Genomic DNA, 22,361 nt, shown 5'->3' on the forward strand with positions numbered 1-22,361 from the left:
CTAGGTTAGGTGCAGGGTTGGCGTGGCTCCCTCAAAACGGCCTAGCAGTGGAGGGACTTCGTGGGGCCTGTGGGCCAAACTTGTTCCCCCCTCAGGGCCGTCTTACCCATAGGTGCTAGGGGGGCGGGGCATCTGGGTGCCGGGCTCTCAGGAGCGCCAGGCCCAGAGTCCGGGGAAGCCCATTGGTCAGAGTGCCGTAGCGGGCAGCTCTGCGCTGCGAGTTCGGGGGAGACTGAGCCAGCGAGATGCTGAGGTGGCTGGCTGGCTCTGCCCTCCTGCACGCCTGGGACTAGGCAACCTGGGGAGGGGGGCGCCGGGTGGATCTTTGCACCCCGTCACCGCATATGCTTAAGACAGCCCTGTCCCTTCTCCTATATTCAACGTATAATGGTACCTCGGGTTAAGTACTTAATTCGATCCGGAGGTCTATTCTTAACCTGAAACTGTTCTTAACCTGAAGCACCGCTTTAGCTAATGGGGCTTCCTGCTGCCGCCGCGCCACCGGAGCACAATTTCTGTTCTCATCCTGAAGCAAAGTTCTTAACAAGAGGTACTATTTCTGGGTTAGCGGAGTCTGTAACCTGAAGCGTCTATAACCCGAGGTACCACTGTACAGTTGTAGATTGGAAGTCGAACAAAATCCATTCCGGAAGTCCGTTCGACTTCCAAAATGTTCGGAAACCAAAGCGTATGAGCCTGACAGCCAAGCTGATAAAACAGAATGGGCTTGTCACCCCATAGGCAACTACAAATGCATGCTGGTTCTGTGGCCCAAAAAGAAATTCTAACTGGCCAGCCGTGAATCTGGGGCGGTGCACTTGGTGCAGAGCCTGTCGGCAGTTTTTCCGAAGCAATAATGAAACCAAGCGCTCCAAATTCTGGTTTTATGAGGGCCACTTTGCAAGCAAAATTATGTCCCCATCAGGAGATGCTTCAAAGAGCCACGGGCGGATTTGAAAGGAGAGGGAGGAATTGGGTGAAAGCTGGATTCAAACCACAGAAAAGAAGTTTAAAAAAATGAAAAGGATGGAAATCTTTGCAGAGATTAAATAAGCTATCCTCAAAAAGCCCATCAGAAGGTGCTTGTGCCCAGGAATGTGTGTTCTCAATTGAATATTAGGCCAGGGGGGAGATGGTCAGAAAACTACCAATGAAAAGTTGACTATGGCAAGCACATGAAAGCTCATTAAGAAATTCACAGGCTCTGATGTATGACAATTGGAACTCCGTTACTTAAATGCCTCCACTTCCGCAGAAGCCATGGTTCCCAAAGATTAGCTCCCACTTTCCAGAGTCTATTAACTATTCAGGAGACACTCAGATCAAAAGCAGTGATTTTGAGCTATCGGGTGTAAATGCACAAATGAAAATGAAGATAGATTTCATTCTGGCCCCTTATTATCTCCCCACATCCAGAAAGCGGCTACACAGCCGGAGTCCTTTTGCTGGTCGTGTTTGTCTCTGCTCAGAAAACAAAGAGCGAGAGAAGAGCCGTGGATCAAAATGGAATAGCAGGACCCCACAATAAATGTCACTAGGAGGATGCTGACGCTCCGGCGTGGAGCGATGGTGGGGAGGCATTGACGAGATCCACAGGCAGCGAAGCCATTCTCTCGTCCGCAGCCCTGAAAGTGGCACAGCAGGAGAGGAGACGGTGAATGGGCTGGAAGAAAAGCCCAACGCCTCCATTCAGGCAGAGAAACGCAGAACTGCCTTTTAAAGACAACAGCGATGGCGGGTGCAGGGGCAGGAGTCTCTTTGCCAGGTGCAATCCTGGCTGTTTGGGGCGAGGGCAAGAGACCACGTCCCCAAGAGGAGCCAGAAACGCAGCCTTACCTTAGCAAGAATGTGCTTGTCCTTTATTATGTACTCGTAAGTCGTCAAAAGAACATTAAATTTCCCGCTACGGAGTTGAGGGACAAGGGATCGGCGCATCGCAGGTGTGCCCTGGAAAAAGAAAAGAAAAGCATCCCCTGAAACGAGGGTACATAAATGCAAAACAAATTGCAAGGGTCCTGTTGCAATGAGCAAATTCTCCAGAACAAGCTGGAGAAAAAATAAATTGTAATTACTTTGCCACTGTCAGTGGCTCCCGGACAGAAAACTCCACTCAGATAACAGGTCTTATTGCTGTTCCAAGTTAGGCTGAAGGTCCATATTGTTTACAAGCGCCTTCCTAAGAATATCAGGGGCTGAATTAGTCCAACGGTGAACTAATTCAGTATTGGTAAACCACCTGAAATCTCCGATAAAAGCCATGACATGAAAGCTCACATACAGTGGTACCTCTGGTTGCGGACGGGTTCCGATCCCAAGGTTTCCGCAACCAGAGGTGCCTGTTCTGTGCATGGCGCGATAGAGCACTTCTGCGCATGCAGCGAAACCTGGGAAAATACTTCTGAGTTTGCCGCTTTTGCAACCCAAAGTTTATGTTACCCGGGGGTAACATTAAGCTGAGGTTCTACTGTATTATACTCCTGGATAGCTCAGTTGGTTAGAGTGTGGTGCTGGCAAGGTCAAGGCTGCAGGTTCGATTTCCGTATGGTGCAGCTACGTATTCCTGCATTGGGGGCTGGGGCTGGGGTAGATGCTCCTCAGGGTCCCTCAACTCTACAATTCTATGATTTACAACAAATATTTCAGGACGTACAGAATTTATCCGTCAGAATTTTTTTCCCTCCCCCCCTTTTTCTAAGCCGCTAAGCCGCTTATCAGCTGATCCGATCAGCAGATAAGCCGCTAAAAGCCGCTAATAGCGCTAATCCGCTAATCCGTCAATGGGCTTGCTTCGCAAGACGAGAAAACCGCTAGACGAAGAGAATCACAGAACGGATTCTTTTCGTCTTGCGAGGCACCATTGTAAATCCGGCACTGAACTGAATGTATCCATAGCAGGAGTATATTAGAACAAGGGAGGGACTTTGCAGAAGCACAATGGGCTCCGAACTGGGGAGGGGTAGGCCTCTGCCGGGAATGCATGACCCAGAGAGATGAAGTCTCCTGTCTGGTCTGGGTCGAGGCTGAGCCCCTCCCCCGCCGCTGCCTGCTGGGATCACCGCGGCGCTTCAGCAGCCAATGAGAAACGCCTGCTGGGATCCCAGGAAGCGGACCGGCTCCCTCTGCACGTCCCGCGCCATCGCGTGCCCAAGGGGGCTGGCAGCTGATGGCAACAAGCCTGGATCAAGTGTACAGATTACTGTATTTTCCCGTGTATTAGACGAGGGTTTTTTGGGCTCAAAAATCGTGTGAAAAACTGGGGTCGTCCTATACATGGATAGTGGCGGGGGGGGGGAGCTGTGCACCGCCAGCCAGCTGGCTGGGGGGGCGCGCAACTCCCCCCATGCTGCTGCGGGAGATGTGCACTCTAGGGTGTGTTTCCCGCAGTGGCGTAGGGGGGAGTTGCGTGCCTGTCCGTGCTCTAGGGAGCGTTTCCCGCCCGCAGTGGCTTGGGGGGGAGCGGCTGGGGTGATGGCACACGTGCAACTCCCCCTTTAGAAAGCTCAACAGCTCATTTTCTTTAAATTTAGTCCACCAAAATAGGGGGCGTCCAAAGCACAGTAAAATACAGTGAGCTGTTTTCAGTGCACAGAAAAAACACACAAGTAAATAGATGGGGGGGGGTTATGTGTTTATACTGCCCACTTTATATTTGCGTATAAAGGACATCCAAACCTTGTAGGAGATTTTCACGACAGAAGGAGCCCATTTGTCAAACTCGTAAGTCCAGTTGGATAAAGTCCTGTGTAAAAGATTAAGAACACAAAGCATCTCAAAACCGATGGTTCTATAAATTGTCTTAAGAGCTCTGCAGTCTTAACGATAAAAGATATAACAAAGTCTACAGCCTGGTTTTTGATTTTCAAGGTGCAAGACCAAAGGAGAGCAGAAGCTTTTCTCGTCATCTCAGAAAAGGCTCCCAGGAGCAGGCAGTCCCCGGGACGGGCTCTGCTTACCTACTCGAGAGTAGGACGGCTCCTGAAAACATAGTCGTAATAAGCCGAAGATTGGAAACAGATAACTCCTAACACACCTATTAACCGCTGCAAAGACAACTATTGCCAGGACATGGAAATCATTCCAATTATTAACTGGGGACCAATGGTATAATGCAGGGGTCAGCAAACTTTTTCAGCTGGGGGCCGGTCCACTGTCCCTCAGACCGTGGGGGGGGACACACACCATATTTTGAAAAAACAAAATAAAATAAAAATGAATGATTTCCTATGCCCCGCAAATAACCCAGAGATGCATTTTAAATAAAAGGGCACATTCTACTCATGTAAAAACACGTTGATTCCCAGACCGTCCGCAGGCTGGATTGAGAAGGCGATTGGGCCAGATCCGGCCCCTGGGCCTTGGTTTGCCTACCCATGGTATAATGCAATCTGGCAAATAGCATTATTGGAAAAAAGGACACAAAATTTAAAGAGGCCGAAAGAAACAAGGCCCTATTGATTACATGAATAATATGGTAGAACAGCAGCCATAGTTTACAGCCGCCTGGCGTGCATGAAGTACATATCATAATTTTTTAACCTTCCCTCCCTCCTTCCTTCCTCAAAAATTCTAATTGCTATGGATACTAAATACCTTTTACTTCTGGTCCCCAATCTAAGCAAAACATGTCACTATACATCATTTCATATCTGGAATAAGTGGAATAATTTTTGGCATATACACTTTGGCACAACTTTGTTAATGTATTCAGAAACATTTACCTGAGTGTTTTTATTGTTGATTTATTTTTAATTTTACGTAATTGTCGCCAGTCATATGTAAACAAACAGATATCTCAATGCAGCAGTTTAAAGATAAGAATGAATAAAAACAGTGTTACAAAAAAAACACCCGCCAAGAGAAGAGGAAAAGCTGCTCTGGGTCACAGCTCAGGACTCCATTCTCACATGCATGCAGACACTTGCCCAATTTGAGTCCAATGTACTGCCTGAATATATTTTAGTGCTTTGCTGAAGAGGAGGGGATTTTCAGAATCTGCACCTGTTTGCGGAAAGACAGTGCAGCAGGCTTGTAATTACAAACCCTGTGATTTATTTCTTTGCACTTAGAGGTCTTTGCTTCCCAGTCCTCTTCATTTTCCCCTGAAAATGGAAATCCTGTTGTGCGTGTTTATTGCTCCTTGCTAATGATCTGACGATACAACGAAAAGGGACAAAGCAGCTGGCCAGATGCTCGTTTCGTTTTTCTTCAAGCAGGTTTCCAACCTCTCAGTTTGCAAGTGAAAGTTTGGGGAAACGTTAATAGGGGACTGTGGCAGGCGAGAATTCTACCACTGTGTTCAGGTCAAGATCTGCCAAAAGAGAAGAAGAAACGACTCTTCATGGGCGCTACAACTGTGGCTAGGATTTTGCTGGCCCAAGGATGGAAAAGTGATGAAGGAGAATGGCAAGGAAAACGGATGGAATATGCTGAAATGGTGAAGCCAACTGAAAGACTTAAGAGACCAAGACAATAGAGATTTGAAAAAAGATTGGGAACCATTTCTGATATACAGTGGTACCTCAGGTTAAGTACTTAATGCGTTCCGGAGGTCTGTACTTAACCTGAAACTGTTCTTAACCTGAAGCACCACTTAAGCTAATGGGGCCTCCTGCTGCTGCCGCGCCGCCGGAACACAATTTCTGTTCTCATCCTGAAGCAAAGTTCTTAACCTGAAGCACTATTTCTGGGTTAGCGAAGTCTGTAACCTGAAGCGTATGTAACCTGAGGTACCACTGTACTTACAGAAAAAAATCTAAAGAAATGGACTCACTAGCAGGGTTTGATTAAACACAATCAACAAAATAAATACAGGAAATATGATGAATATGTTAAAATGGAGGGGGAATAACAATAATGATCTTAAAGACATTAAAATGAAGAAATGTTAAAATAAGCAGGAAAAGGAAGTTTGCAAAAAACCAGAAAAGGAAGTTGAGGGAAGGGGGGAATTTGGGATTTGTATTTTTTGTTGTACATTATGATATTTGGATGTTAAAAATGTAAAACTCAATAAAAAATATTTGCAAAAAAATTGTAATAGGGGACTGTGAATTATTTTATTTTTTTTTTAAAAAAAAACCCGATCCAGCCCTGGGAGAGGACGCAGCTCTTTGCTCTTCATGCTCTTGCTGTTGGGTCACTGCTCTCTCCCCATCCAAATACACAGATCAAAAAAAAATTCTGATTGTTTCAAAAGTTCAGACGCTGCTGCTGCTGCAATGAGGTTGCTGACTGGGCTGCAAACCGCCGTGAAGCTTAACTATGGTTTAAAAGTGAATGAATGCTCAGCCTATTGGTCCCTGGAGCTAAAACGGCGTCTGTTTTGCTCCTGGTGAGCTGCTGGGAGAGAAGCTTGGCTTAGCGTCCTGCCCAAACCAAGCCTCATTGTTTGCTCTCCCCAAACAAGTGCAAGGGGTTAATGCCAAGAAGAGGCCAGCATAACAGCTCATCATCGTATGATTGGAGCAGGCATGTCCAAAGTCTGTTTCGGGGGCCTAATACGGCGCATCGGTTTAATCCAGCCCCTGCGGCCATTTATTTCCTGGGGTAAAATCTCAAAAAAGCCCAACAACTTCAATCCTAAAAAAAGCCCAATAACTTTAGGGTAAAGTGGTAAAACCAGCTCAACAACGTCAATCCTAAAACAAGCTCGGCAACTTCAAAAGCTCAACAACTTTTGGGTAAAATCATAAACAAAGCTCAACTACTTCAATCCTTAAAGGTAAAGAGACCCCTGACCATTAGGTCCAGTCGTGGCCGACTCTGGGGTTGTGGCGCTCATCTTGCTTTACTCGCTGAGGGAGTAAACAGCTTCTGGGTCATGTGGCCAGCATGACTAAGCTGGCGAACCAGAGCAGCGCACAGAAACGCCGTTTACCTTCCTGCCAGAGCAGTACCTTTTTATCTACTTGCACTTTGACGTGCTTTCGAACTGCTAGGTTGGCAGGAGCAGGGACCGAGCAAAAGGAACTCACCCAGTTGCAGGGATTCGAACCGCCGACCTTCTGATCAGCAAGTCCTAGGCTCTGTGGTTTAACCCACAGCGCCACCCACGTCCCACTTCAATCATGAAAGAAGGTCAATAATGCTGCTCGGCCCTCACGCATGTTCACTTCATCAAATCTGGCCCTCTTTGAAAAAAGTTCAGGCACCCCTGGTGTGGAGGGCGCTTGGCATCCGACGTCACCTGAAGTCCACCTGGCAGTGTGGAGGCAGGAGAGAAGCAGACGCCGCAAGCTCACCTTTCAACCACTGCTCTGCGCAACTGCCATTTAAAGCGGTGAGGCAACCAGGTCAAAGACAGCGGTGTCGTTTATTTCGATTACAGACTTTTGATTTGGAAGGGTGCAAAGGAAGAGCCCCCAGACATCCTTGGAGAAAGGTGATCAGGTGCTCTGCAAGCCCAAGCACACCTGCACAAAGGCAGGTCTGACTTGATGGCGTGATAGCTTTATAATGAAGCAGTAAGAGCTGTTTGACAGTGGAATTTGCTGCCAAGGAGTGTGGTGGAGTCTCCTTCTTTGGAGGTCTTTAAGCAGAGGCTTGACAACCATATGTGAGAAGTGCTCTGATTGTGTTTCCTGCTTGGCAGGGGGTTGGACTCGATGGCCCTTGTGGTCTCTTCCAACTCCATGATTCTATGATTCTATGACTGGCTTTCACTAAAACCACTACCTTAATAAGACCAATATGGGTGTTTTTCCACCCCCAAAGTTCAATGTTTCCAAGGAAAAAAATTCCCTCCTGGGGATCTGGGCCCTGAGATGTTCATTTTGTGTTTGTTTCAAATCTAACATTACACAGAGCCTGGGGCGGCTGCAAAGGTGGCTGGTGAGTCACCAAGTAAAAATATTCACAGCTAGGAGGTACCGACACCAAAAGGAGGAAAAGGAAGACTACAAGATTAGATGAAGAAAAGAGTAAGAGGACAGAGGATCGACAGATGTATTTAGAGTTGCTAAAAACTTTTTGGACATTGGGATGCAGAAAGGGGAGGTACGGGGAAGTCGGAGAAACACGGTTTATGAAAAAAGGTTATGAAACTATACGTGTTTGTATGTCTTTTTATATGTTTGTATTGTCCTAAAAAATTTGTAAAACCAATAAAAAATTTTATATATATATAAAAAAAGGAAGACTACAGTGGTACCTCGGGTTACATACGCTTCAGGTTACATACGCTTCAGGTTACAGACTCCGCTAACCCAGAAATAGTGGTTCAAGTTAAGAACTTTGCTTCAGGATAAGAACAGAAATCAAGCTCCAGCAGCACGGCAGCAGCGGGAGGCCCCATTAGCTAAAGTGGTGCTTCAGGTTAAGAACAGTTTCAGGTTAAGAACGGACCTCCAGAATGAATTAAGTACTTAACCCGAGGTACCACTGTATTATGAACCAAGGGCGCTGCAATGCTGCAAAGGGTGCCAGTTGAGAGCACCCCCTTTACAGATCTAGCAGCTGTGCTAAAATTCTTTAAAAACAAAGGGAAAAGGATGTCGCATAAAATAGGAAACACGTGCATTTCTCTCGCTCCCCCCTTGTGACTCACAGGAGGGAGAAGCTTTAATGACTAAAAAGCACAATAATGCTAAATGCTTTTTATCAGCCATCTGGTCCCCAATGACATGTGAGAAGAAGGGAAGACAATCAGAGAGGGAGCCCAGAGTCCCCCCTCAGCACAGCCTCCTGCATGCTTCGTCAAACTGTTAAGCGTGTGCTTTTATGTGTATATATATATAAAGTCCACGTTGTTAATGGGCCAATCTGCACGGCGTAGAAAAATATCATTAGGAGGAGTTCATCTACTTACGAGAGGGGAACGATGATGAGATAGGGGCCATTGAGCCGTTTGTGGTCCATCAGGTAAGTGATGAGGGCAATGGTCTGTATGGTCTTCCCGAGGCCCATTTCGTCAGCCAAAATCCCATTCAGATTGTTATTGTACAGAGAAACCATCCATTCCAGGCCCTGGATCTGAAATGAAGGAGAATCGCCTCAATTAACCGGAGTCTGCGCGCAGCAAAGTTTTGATCTCGCGCCTCGGCTTTCATGAAAAATAAGCCGCAGATATTACAATCTGTGCGTGATGCCCTGCAGCTCTGTATGCCACAGCTTTTATTGACGGACGCTTTGGGCACAGGGCTAGAGATGAATGCCGCTCGCACTGCAACACACAGCAGGCTCTTAACTATCCCCATGTGTCTTGAATGTCTAATTCCAGGGTTACACATTCTTGATTTACTTTTAGAACAATCTCTATTCTCCAACTTGCAGGTGGCAACCAACGACCCTGACTCTTCCTTCGGGATAAATTATAAAGAGCACAGAATCTATTAAATATTGGTGCATTATGATGGAAAAACCCACCTCCTAAAGCTGGTAAGTTTTAATCAGGAGATAGGAGAAACTGAGGGGATTAAAAAAGCGAAGTCCAGTGAAGATGTAGCCATGGTTTGCAAAGTGGAAAACAGCCTTGGACATGCGTGCTCCTTCCCATGTTTTAGACTCAATTCAAGTGATACTTCAAACCATGGTTTGTAGGACTGGAAAGTTGTGCACACTGTCCTCCACTGCCAGGCTGCTGCAACCACAGTCTTCTGTTCTGTCCGACTGGCCAGCTGTAGCTAATGTTGCCCACAAAACCATGGTCTGAAGGTTAGCATGGTTAGAATGTTAACCATGGAGTGTGCTAACCAGGGTGCCCATGTGAACCAAGTTCGAAACCGGAAGTGAAGAGGGCCTACAAACCATGGTTAAGAGGGAAACCGATTCGCATTAGCCATGATTCATAGGAGTGCTGATGCAATATTAAAACCACAGTTAATGCTGAAAAGGGAAGGAGTATTCATGCAGGGTAGTCGTGCACGCCCTGTAGAAGACCCTCTGATCAGATGTCAAGGAAATAAAGTTATAAAAGACAGCCGAAGGTAGCTCTGTACAGGGATCTTTTTAAGATCGTATTGTGTTTTCTTTTGTTGCACAGAGCGGCTGGGGTAACCCAGTCAGATGGGCGACATATAAATAAGCAATTGATGATGATGATGATGATGATGATGATGATGGCAGGTTCCCTCTTTGAACTCATTAATTGCCGGGAGGTATTTTGAATTCTGCAGCTGATAAAACGTTATTATTGAGATGCATGTTGCCATGAAACGGTTCAAGGAGAGAGGGCATTTTGGTAGCCATGCACCCAGCCCATGACATCTCCCAGCATAATGGGCGAGGCTGAAACATGCAGAAGGTATACAGTGCCAGGAGCTCCATGTACCTTTCTGTATGCAGCCATTCCGGAACCAGAACCTCCTGCGGCCACAAGAGGTCTGAGCAGAAAGGGCACTCAAATTGCGCCAGCTTTGCAGAGAAGCCCTAAGGGCAAGGAGCTCTCAAACACCGGGATAAGAAAAATGTGCTACTGATAGGAAGCTTCCCCCCTTCTGACCGGGCTGCAGCCAGGCAACGTAATGCAGAAAGGAAGAAAGCAGAATTCCCAACCAGAGGGTTTGGCTTGCAAGCGCCACCCACCCCAGCCAGGACCCTCAATGGTCAAGGATGATGGGATTTGTAGTCCTGCAACATCCAGAGCCCCGTGATAGGAAAGGCGGCTTTAAAATATTCAGGGGAAACCATCGAGAACCAAAGTTGCTTGATTCTTAATCAGTCAGTGAAGCTGAAATGTTTCCAGGGAGACTGACTGGGACAATGTTTGAGAACACCTATGGTAGAGATCCATGGAGGGGAGTTTTATGATCAGTGCACCCATGAAAGGCAGACCTGTGGACTGTCTGGCCAGAGTGGCGCATGCTCTGGTTATATCCTGCTTGGACTACTGCCATGCGCTCCATGTGGGGATGCCTTTGAAAGTGACCCGGAAACTGCAACTAATCCAGAATGCAGCAGCTAGACTGGTGATTGGGGGCGGCCGCCGGGACCACACAACACTGGTCTTGAAAGACCTACATTGGCTCCCAGGACGTTTCCGAGCACAATTCAAAGTGTTGGTGCTGACCTTTAAAGCCCTAAATGGCTTCGGCCCAGTAGACCTGAAGGATATATCGTTCTGCCACTCCCATCATTCTGCCCGGACGCTGAGGTCCAGCTCCGATGGCCTTCTGGTGGTTCCCTCACTGCGAGAAGCCAAGTTACAGGGAACCAGGAAGAGGGCCTTCTCGGTGGTGGCATCCGCCCTGTGGAATGCCCTTCCATCAGATGTTAAGGAAATAAACAACTATCTGACTTTTAGAAGACATCTGAAGGCAGCCTGCTTAGGGAAGTTTTTAATGCTTTATCGTGTTTTTAATATTCTGTTGGGAGCCGCCCAGAGTGGCTGGGGAAAACCAGCCAGATGGGAGGGGTATAAATAATAATTTATGATTATAATTATCATCATCATCTCCCCCTGGGGTGCATACCTGGTAATGTTTCAATGTGCCATTAATCAGGAGGGAAGACTGCTTCTCTACCCTCTCGGCTATTGCGTGCGCCACAGTGTAGTACGACTGAGACTCTCCTGCGCTGTATTCGTGCATGCTATACTCATCATCCACATCTTGTTTGGCCGTCCTGCAAAGTGAGAAGAGAAAAGGAAGCACTTTATTTAAACTGCACAATTCCTTCAAGATTTTCTAGCTCTTGCACAAGGACACAGAACTAGCCGTGCCCAAATGTTATTGCACTCTTATCATTTTTGTACCATTTCCCCCAAATCATATCTTGCATTTTATTATTTTCCCAGTTGTTGCATCTTAACTTTTATATTTGTTTTCTTAACTGGAAGTGTTTATGCAAACCCTGCTAGTGAGTCTACTTCTTTACAATACTTCTGTAAATACAACATAAACGGGTCCCCATCCTTTTTAAAGTCGCTATTGTCCTTGTCTCTTCATTTTCCAGTTAGCTTCGCCACTTCAGAAAAAGCTAACTGGAAAATGAACGCAATGACATTTAGGTAAAAGATTGCAAAGCTAAGGTAGAATAAAACAGGCAGGAGAAACAAATATTTAAATATCCAGAAGGGGAAGTTGAGGGAAATCAGGGGAGGAGTTGGGATTTATACATGTTTTTTGCGATAGTGATGATTGTGTGGACTATAAAATTGTAAAATTAAAATTAAAATTATCAACTCCACGATGTGAATTACAAGAACTGTGCTGGAGGAGAGAGAGGAGGGTGAGAGGAAAAAGGCAACCCCCCCCTGGGAACCGGGGTGATTCGGAGAGCCTGGTGAAGAGAGATGGAGAATTTGACAGCTGTCAAGGGAGCTGTCAAACTAGAGAATATAAAGAGGACTTTGTTACAAGTTTTCTGCTGGTGAATTTTGTTACAATTTGATACAAATATGGACACAAACTGTTGGGGAAGAAGAAACAACAATTTGACTTTTGGTTTAGAGGATACAAAGTTATTGCAATCCCCCTAGAGGGGCTTCGGGACATTACAAGTGTCGTATGTGGAAAACTACTCTGGGATGTACACAGGTCTTATCTCCTGGGAAAGCTGTAAAACTGAAATATTATTTTGTCTACAGAGGTGACCATAATATAATAGAATCTTCTATTGAAGCAAGAAAGGAACTGGACGTAAGTCTTTGTCCCTGAATAACAAACCTCTGTAGAGACACTAAATTTTGGAACAAGAATGTTTTAACAGCTGAACAAGATAGAAACCTGAGAAAGCAAGAAATAAAAGAGCAAGGACTAACTACGACATGGAAAGAATAATCAGAGGAGCAACAAATGATCAAGGAAAACCAAAGGCCTTTATTAGACTGGACTTTTGAAGTTAAACATTACCAAAATAACTAAATTTAAAGAAAACCGGCAAGATGGATTGAGATAAAATTTTGGCTGTGGACTTAAGACCTCCAGGCCGACAACATACAGATAGATGGACATGGGGAATCTAAACCGGGGAAGGGAGGGGGAATCTTAGAATCCAAAGGCTATGTAATCGATTTTTTGAACTTTCCTATATTTTCTATCTTATATTCTTTACAACTTTGATCTTATATGTTTTTGTTTTACTTTTTATCTTTTTTAAGAAAGGGGGAACTCGTGGAAGGAAACGAGAACTGATCTTGGGGGGGGGGGAATTGTGTATTATTTTAAGGAATGTTGTTAAGATTGTGTAAATTTAAATTGGCCTATGAGTAAAATGTATTAGGTTTAATTTGGGAATGAGAGCTTGTTGAACCAACTTAAGGAAAGGGGAATACAGTCGGGAGGGGAGGGAGGAAGTCCCAGAAAGAAGGTTATGAAAAGAAGGGTTTAAATTTGTTTCTTTGTTTCCTTTTCTTCTTTATCTTTCTTTCTTATTTTTCTTATTCTGTTTTTATTGGAAATTCTAATAAACATGATTTAAAAAAAAAAGATATTGTGGGGGGGCGGGCGGACTATATTTTGAAAAAAAAAAATACGAATGAATTCCCCCACAAATAACCCAGAGATGCATTTTAAATAAAAGCACACATTCTACTCAAAAAAAAAAAAAAAAAATTGTAAAATTCAATAAAAATTATTTTAAAAGAAAGAAAGAAGAACTAGCCGTGCCCAAAAGGGTCTGCTTCCCAAATGACTCACTCAATTATCTTCTTAGCGTCTCTTTCTGGAACGTCTTCGCTGTTTGGATCCAGGTGTCTCTTTTCATCTGTTTCTTGCCTACTTGAATCCTCATCATCTTCCTGCAGAAAACAGGCAGCCCAGCTGTCAAACTTGCGCAAAAACTCTGCCGCCACTCGGAACCTTCTAAGTGCAAAGTTCCCCCATTTTCACGTCTCTTGGCTTTTGTTTTACTGAAACCAAAGGCTCCTTCCCAACAGAAAGCCCAGCTAACGTTTGCCCACCGTCACAGGAATAAGGTTTTAGCGTGGTTTTGATAGATATTTTGCTTTACAATTTTGTAAAGTATTTCCAGATTTACAATCTTCATTGCTTTTCCCCTCCTCACTCTTCCTGCCTTTACAATACCTGTGAACTCCGTTTCACAGTTCCACCTCATGGTGCGTCACATGAAATTTAGAATTCTGTGATAGCAGGATGGCCATCATTTAAGAAGAAGTGAAGCTTTAAATGGCACTGGGCCTTCTTACATGAACCGCTGCTTAGTATTTTTAAAATCAGAAATTATTCAGAATACTTTGTTCCACAAGGCAATGTTTTCCACTGTTTAAAAAAAAGGGCACCTCTCAGCGTGTTCAGTTACTAAGGACTGTTCATCTGATTTCTGCCTTTTTACTGTGCCTTCCCTGGGTGTGCAAGTATTTCATCGGTAAGCAACTAAGCTGCACGGCGGTTATCATGGCTCAGTTTTGACCATAAGCAGTTATGTGGCCAAGGCGAAAGGCTGCCTCAGAGCATCCTGATGCAAGTACAGTGGTACCTTGGAAACCCAGAAGTAGGTGTTCCGGTTTTCAAACGTTTTTCGGAAGCCAAATGTCCAATGCACCTATCGGTGATTGTTTCCGAGGCGCCTGCACCAATCAGACGCTGCGCCTCAGTTTTTGAACATTTCGGAAGTCGAACGGACTTCTGGGACAGATTAAGCTTGGCGCTTTAGATTTTGCTATTTATTTTGTATTTTTGTTTTTGAGACTTTTGCGGTTCATTGGTTTTTGTGACTGTGAGGAACCCAGTTCAGCTACTGATTGACCGACTGTGTGACTGAGGAAATGGATAAAAGCCCTCCATCCAAACAATGACTATCATCAGTGCAGGCAAGAATAAAATAGCAATTTTCATTTTCATCATCTACAATACTGTCTTATTTATTTTATAGTACAGTGCCTTGATTATTGCTTTCGTTTTATGGATCAATGGTCTCGTTAGATAGAAAAAAATCATGTCTAATTGCCGTTTTAGGGGTTGTTTTTAAAAGTCTTGAACGGATTAATCCACTTTGCATTACTTTCTATGGGAAAGTGTGCCTTGGTTTTGGAATGGACTTCTGGAATGGACTAAGTTTGACAACCAAGGTACCACTGTATTTCCAAAGCTGGGGGGCTGGACCTCTGCTCCTGGAATCAGCAGGAACCAGGGGGGGGGGGGGCCTTAGGTGAGCTCTGGATGCTAAGCCAAAGAAGGAAGAGGCAACCTTGGCAGAACAGGCCCTATTTATTTAAGAGGCTCCCTTTCACTTTTTCTTACCCAAAAGTGCCGCATTCTAAAGGCTAGAGAGAAATCAAAGCATATTCAGTTTTTCCTGCTGTTCTTCAACTGCGCACATTTTCCAAGTCTCTACTTACAATGCTTTTAAACACCATTTTGCATATTACTGAATCCCCGCTTGATTGCTAAAGTGGCAAAATATACCAACAGCTGCATTTCAGATTTCTCTCTCCCCACTCTCTGGTGCATTACTGTATTTTAATGAGGGACTGATTAAAAAGATAACACTTTCCTGAGAAATAGAAGTTGTCTTGTATGCAGGTAACGTTGATGCAAGCAGACAGGATCCTGTAACTATGCCAAGGACTAACAACCTATACCTGCTTTCTTGGAGAGCAATCTCAAGAAAAACAAAGCCCACTGTTTATAGCGATTCACAGTCACTGGAAATCAAAATGAAATCTGCATTCCTTCATGGCCTAAAGACGTATATCATCTAATCTATCTTCTCTGTTAATTAATTGGATTATAGCATTGCAATTTCCCTCCCATCATATTGAAGCTTCTTGTTTAGACAAGGAAAGCCACACAAATAGCTCATTACCAGTTAACAGTGCAAGCCGCGAGAGGAGGGTCTAAAAAGCACTGAAATCTATTCTAAGGAGGCTACTTTCTCCTTATTTATCTGGCAGTGTTAGCAATAATTATTTTAATGGTCAGAGTGAGCTTCCTATATGCTTTATCTGACTCTCTGGTCCCTGGAATGGAAATTACATTAAATCAGGCATGTCCAAAGTCTGTTTTGGGGGCCTAATCCGGCCCGCCGGTCGATTTAATCTGGCCCCCATGGCAGTATATGTCCTGGGGTAAAATCCTAGAAAAAGCTGAACAACTTCAATCCTAAAAAAAGCTTTGGTCAGCCCTCACACATGTTCACTTCATCAAATCTGGCCTTCTTTGAAAAAAATTTGGGCACCCCTGCATTAAATAATATTTTGGATAAATACATGTATCAAGAGGAAGCAGTCACTTACATCTTCCTCAAACTCAGAACCACTTTCTTCGCTGTCTGACCTGGGTGCAACTTCATATCTGCGGGGAAGAAACAGGCAGAGGAGTAAATAATAAATGTGTGTATCAGAAAGCTTTGGAAACAAACAGAATACAGATCTGAAAATATTTCAAAGGCAGAGGATATACTATGATTTTGATGCAAGCCGCTTCGGGGCAAGTTTTTGCCCAGAAAGGCAGCACGAAATCAATCAAGGTTATGCAGTGCAGTGCAATGCGGTACAATTAAAAGCAAGGTGGGTTTGTGGGGTACGCAGAATTACTTACCCAGGGTTCATTTCTAACCAAGCATCCAACTGACTTGCTTTAGGAGCCTCGGGTCCAAGGAGAACTTTGCCTGTTTCAGTGTGAGTTACCTTGACTGGGAGATCACTCATCTGACTGCTCTCATCAATGGGCTGGAATTGAAGGACAAAGTTTAAGGCACGGAAGGAAGCTCCTCTCTTTGCGAGAGGAACGGCAAACTTAGTCACGGCAAGTCCAAAGTTGCAAGCTACGTGGCCGTCACTTGCACAGAAATCCAAGCCAACTAGGTGCTCCAAATCCTGTGCCGGATTTAAAAAGGTAAAGGGACCCCTGACCGGGTGGTGCTGTCGGTTAAACCACAGAGCCTAGGACTTGCTGATCAGAAGGTCGGCAGTTCAAATCCCTGCGGTGGGGTGAGCTCCCGTTGCTCGGTCCCTGCTCCTGCCAACCTAGCAGTTCGAAAGCACATCAAAGTGCAAGTGGATAAAGAGATACTGCTCCGGTGGGAAGGTAAACGGCGTTTCCGTGCGCTGCTCTGGGTCACCAGAAGCGGCTTGGTCACGCTGGCCACATGACCCGGAAGCTGTATGCCAGCTCCCTCGGCCAATAAAGCGAGATGAGCACCGCAACCCCAGAGTCGGATTTACGTATAAGCTAAACAAGCTCTATCTTAGGGCCCCACTCTCTTGGCCCCCCCCAAAAAAAAATAAAGGGAAAAAAGACTGGATGTACATTTCCAAAATATAAGATAAAAAACAAATGAAACCTACATACAGTAACTATGTTTTGTGTTGTGTCGGCTCCTACAATGTAAGTCATGGGCCCCGCCTGCTAGCCTGCTCCCTCAAATATCCCTGGTTTGCTCCTTTCTATATATAGGGTGCCTACATTCTGCATGGACTGGTTGCAGGGCAACATGGGCAAATGGCTTGAGATACCTATGAGGTCCATAAATTACCATTATAGCATATATTCAACACAAAAATCAGCAACCATTTGTTGTTAACAAAGGACAGCTGGACATAGAAACAGCGCCAGTACCTTCAGGAGCTTAGGGCCTCATCAAACCTAAATCCGGCCCTGGTCCCATCAGAGTCATATACAATCGTACCTTAGTTTTCAAACAGCTTAGTTCTCGGACGTTTTGGCTCCCGAATGCCACAAACCCGGAAGTTAGTGTTCCGGTTTGCGAACTATTTTTGGAAGCCAAACATCCGACGGGGCTTCCGATTGGCTGCAGGAGCTTCCTGCAGCCAATCAAAATCTGCGCTTTCGTTTCCGAACGTTTTGGAAGTCAAACGGACTTCCAGAACGGATTCCGTTCGACTTCCAAGGTACAACTGCAGTTGGAAGAGACTTTGGGCGCAGTTCTCCTTACCCAAAGCCTGGCTCTTCCACCCAACTCCTACAATTTGGGTCACGACGAGACTGAAGCTGAGAGCAAATAGGCAGCCACAGAGCGCATCGTTCTGCAATGCTAAGCCACACCGGCCAAGTTCATGTAACATTAATTCAATTTTTTAAACTGTTTAGTACGAACAGTGTACTGGAGTATGTTGCTCAAAAAATATAGCAATGATCTTCGTCCACTTCTGCCACAGCACGAATAAAACAAGCTAGTATCTTGCTCGTTTTGTTTCCTCCGAAGCGTGATCGGAATAAACCTTGGTTGCAACTCATGGCTTATTGGGAGGAAACAAACAACAAGTCTCTGGCTTGTTACATTTGCAGCACAGCGGTTGGAAGGAGAGGACCGCCACGAAAACTGTGTCTGAGCTGTGTTCCCCACAACACGCTCCTCTTTCCCATTAAACCATGCTTTGTTTGAAACGAGGTATGGTTTAATGCGATGTGCAAACAAGAACACAGAAAGAGATTTATTTTACCCACCCAAAAAACCACCTACAAAGTTTACTCTCAGTGCAAATTATTACTTGACTTCAAATATGCTTGACAGTTAGCATCGAACCAAACTATTCACATGCAGATTATGAATATAAGCACCATTAAAGACATTAGAGGAAATATGGTGTGAAGCCACAAGAATTCATCAGCTTCTCCAAACGGATCATTTTAATTTCTGCTCCCTTCTTACTATTTATAAAGAAAATTATTATAAATACAATGGATTTTAAGGCTGCAATCTTACAGATCAGTGGGACTTCCTCCGAGTAGATATTATATGATTGCACTGTCAGTATTATTCTTTCTTAATGATAGGATACGAGGTTTTAGATTAGAAATCTCATGCCTTATGCCTCCCCTATTTCTTTTACACTAACAAAAAATAATAATATCTGTCACGTCTCCAGTAAAAGATACTAACAGACACGCAGACAGAAGCTTCCGGAAGTCATTTATAGGGCACTGCAGCATGCTCATTAGTGAGATAGCTCATTAACGGCAAGGGCACTCATTAAAAACTTCAATTAGAAGTGTTGGGCAGTGTCTTCCATTAAACCAATTTGCTACACATCTTTCTGCATGCCAGAAAACACAGCAAACTTTAAAACCACTGATGCCTGTTTGCTTGATTAGCTAGGGTACTTAAGGGGGTATAAGCTAAAATAAATTCCCATAACGAAACAAAAATATCGTACAACTGACTCCAGAGTGCATTGTTTAAGCAATGCCAACCACATGGAAGTTAATATGAAACATGTTTCCCAGCTATAGAATGGGCGCCTTCGAACTACTTAATTACTTAATTGCAAAATGTGAAATATTTTATTTCTTACTAGTTCTATGTAAGATGGTAGTCTGACATGGAAACCAGTCGTTTACAATCAACGTGTTGCTGTGGCAAATTATGGAGATAATTTCACGCAGCAGGAGATAATTTTAATCCATCACCAGCCTCTGTATCATTTATGTTCTAATCCTTTATGTTCAAGCCATTTTCCATGGGACCAGTGATGCTGGAGGGATACAATTTAAATGGCACACAGGCAAATGAATAGCCTGGCACACTGGCGAGTGAGTTGGCTGGCAGGCCAGGAAAGTCACGCTCTGAATTTCCTCCTCACTTAACATCAAAAGCCAGTGGGCAAACCCTCAAAAGCGAGGGTGTTTTTTTTATTAAACTTTTGTGGGCTTATGGACAAGGCAGATTTAAAAGCATAAATAGATCCTGAGAACAGAACTCTGATTGGAGAGCATCCTTGCAGATGATAGGGAGGCGGTGGTTTGCATGGTCCCCCCCCCCAGCAACCCCCCAAATAAAAGTTTGGGGAGATCTTTTGGAACAGCCTAAGAATCACACCCACCCACCCATTTCTGTCAGCAGGAGTTTCCTTTCGATCAAAGGGCAACTTGGAATCCAAGCCACAAGAGGTCCGGAAAGTGGCAACACAAGAACAGGGCCTTTTCTGTAGTGGCCCCCCACTTGTGAAATTGCTCTCCCCAGGGAGGTCCGGCTGGTACCTTCATTGTACACCTTTAGGCGCCAGGCGATAATGTTCCTCTTTAACCAGGCCTTGGGCTGACTGACATCCAATGTCCCTTTATAATGGGGGGGGCTCATGCTTTTGTTTTTATTATGCATTTTGTGTTTTATATTGTGGTTTTATCCTGAGAACCACCCTAAGACCTGCTGGTATAAGGCGGTATACAAATTTTAATTAATTAATACTACTGGTAATAAAAATAATAATAAATAACCTGTAAAAGTCACCTTGCTGCTCGTTTAAAAGCCTTAAATCCTTGTTTATTTGCAAAGTTGTTGTAGGTCAAACTGACGTGGCTTTCATGGGCAAACCATACTAAGTGAAGGAGCCCCACCTCTGCGTCTTGGCCCTGCTCTCTGAAGTCCCTTGGCACATTGGGTGAGCAACTGCGGCATTTTGCTTATCACGAACGGAGGGCAATGTACTGAAACGCCTTCTGGACTCCTTACCTCTCCATCAGGGCCAAGTCCAGACCCCATGCCTTCTGTACTGTCTTCTGCTTTCTGAAATCAAAGCACACCGGGCAAGAAGTTACGTTTCAGCTAAGAAAACCGGGATACGGTTGCAGGCCACACTCCGCGGAAATGGGCTAAAATAATATTGCATGCATTTCACTGTTCCACGGGGAGTGCGGAAAGCTTCAGGGAAAAGGGATGCCTCATAAATCCCAAACTTCCAATTGAATTATTGCGAAAATCTGTAGCCTTCAAACTGAATTCTGTCTGTACGTGGCCCTTTCCCTCAAGCAGAAGGGGATGGTCTCTCTGACTCACCTTAGGAATGGAAACAAAGCCATTTTTAAAGAGATGGGCTCTTTTTAAATGCCAGGTATAAAATAAGATGCAAAGGGAAGCAGCTCTCGTTTCCCCTCCTTTCCCACTTTTGCTTCCTCTCGCTCTGCTTAGCGACAAGTAATTATATAATCCATTACCGAAAAGCAGTTTGAATTTATTGTTTGTAAAGACAGTAGATCAGAATCAGGCAACAACAAAAAGCGTGTCCCGTGGGGAAACGATGAACATTTTTTCCCGCTCTTTCACTGACACACACATACAGTGGTACCTCGGGTTACATACGCTTCAGGTTAAATACGCTTCAGGTTACAGACTCTGCTAACCCAGAAATAGTACTTCAGGTTAAGAACTTTGCTTCAGGATAAGAACCGGCGGTGCGGCAACAGCTGGAGGCCCCATTAGCTAAAGTGGTGCTTCAGGTTAAGAATAGTTTCAGGTTAAGAACAGACCTCCGGAACGAATTAAGTACTTAACCCGAGGTACCACTGTACAGTGAGAACTGCAAGTTAAGACAGAACTTTACATAAAAAAGGTATTTTGCCTTTCTATGTAAGGCAAGGGGCCGGAGTCTCTTTCGCCCCCGAGCTGAGCGAATCAAAAGGGACCCAGAACACATAGGGCAAAATGATGTTAACTACAGGACACAGAAACCTCTGCAGGGAGCTGAGAAGTCCAGGTTTGTGCTACAAAAAGGGCCACCTTCTCCCAAATAAAAGAACCCAAAAATGGCCAGACGTGAGGATGCTCTTTCGAACAGCATGCTCAAAACTAGGACACTTGTGAAATGAGCCATAGCCAGACTCCCAACAAAGAGGGAGACTATAAACGGAAGGGCACCAGATATTTCATTTCCATTTAAATGGCTTTTCTCCAAGATCAGAAACACACACAAAAATTCAACACATTGCATTTGCCTGGCTCAAGGTTGAATGCTGTTAAGAAGCATCGTTCAAAAACAGTGTGAAATATCACTCCGAAGACTAAGAATATGGTCTCTGAATGGAACCGAGAAATCATGATTCATGTATTCCCCATCTCAAGACTTAACCCTCAGTTTGGTACTATTCTGAGAAATCTGCTTGGCAGCACGTGGCCTCACGGATCCCTCCTCCGACAACCTTCTAACCCCAACTCAAAGTGCTCACCCCACCTTAGAAAATAATAATAAAATATTTATTTATTTATACATACATACATACATACATACATACATACATACAGTTACAGATAGGTAGCCGTGTTGGTCTGCCATAGTCAAAATAAAAAAATTCCTTCCAGTAGCACCTTAAAGACCAACTAAGTTAGTTCTTGGTATGAGCTTCCGTGTGCATGCACACTTCTTCAGATACATACATTCATTCATTCATACATACATACATACATACATACCCAGCCACTCTGGGCAGCTATCAACAAAATATTAAAGTACAGTAATGCATAAATTAAAAGCTTCCCTAAACAGGGCTGTCTTCATTTGTCTTCTAAAAGTCTGGTACCTTGGGTTAAGTACTTAATTCGTTCCGGAGGTCCGCTCTTAACCTGAAACTGTTCTTAACCTGAAGCACCACTTTAGCTAATGGGGCCTCCTGCTGCTGCCGCGCCGCCAGAGCACGATTTCTGTTCTCATCCTGAAGCAAAGTTCTTAACCCGAGGTACTATTTCTGGGTTAGCGGGGTCTGTAACCTGAAGCGTATGTAACCTGAAGC

General features: G+C 44.6%; 1 protein-coding gene across 4 annotated transcripts in view; it reads right to left on the minus strand.

Annotated features, from left to right (window-relative positions):
- The window catches only part of SMARCA2 (SWI/SNF related BAF chromatin remodeling complex subunit ATPase 2), a 132,670-nt gene that overhangs the window by 64,346 nt on the left and 45,963 nt on the right, over nucleotides 1–22,361 (minus strand). For all 4 annotated transcript variants that reach the window (XM_082204541.1, XM_082204540.1, XM_082204542.1 and 1 more), the window contains 8 exons: nucleotides 20,311–20,364; nucleotides 16,437–16,567; nucleotides 16,133–16,190; nucleotides 13,575–13,675; nucleotides 11,409–11,559; nucleotides 8,807–8,970; nucleotides 3,673–3,739; nucleotides 1,837–1,947 (listed from right to left, as the gene is read on the minus strand). In XM_082204541.1, coding sequence (XP_082060667.1) covers nucleotides 1,837–1,947; nucleotides 3,673–3,739; nucleotides 8,807–8,970; nucleotides 11,409–11,559; nucleotides 13,575–13,675; nucleotides 16,133–16,190; nucleotides 16,437–16,567; nucleotides 20,311–20,364 — 837 coding nt within the window. The remainder of the gene's footprint in view (nucleotides 1–1,836; nucleotides 1,948–3,672; nucleotides 3,740–8,806; nucleotides 8,971–11,408; nucleotides 11,560–13,574; nucleotides 13,676–16,132; nucleotides 16,191–16,436; nucleotides 16,568–20,310; nucleotides 20,365–22,361) is intronic.

The sequence above is a fragment of the Podarcis vaucheri genome, assembly GCF_965113315.1.
Source record: "Podarcis vaucheri genome assembly, chromosome: 17".
Lineage (NCBI taxonomy): Eukaryota > Metazoa > Chordata > Lepidosauria > Squamata > Lacertidae > Podarcis > Podarcis vaucheri.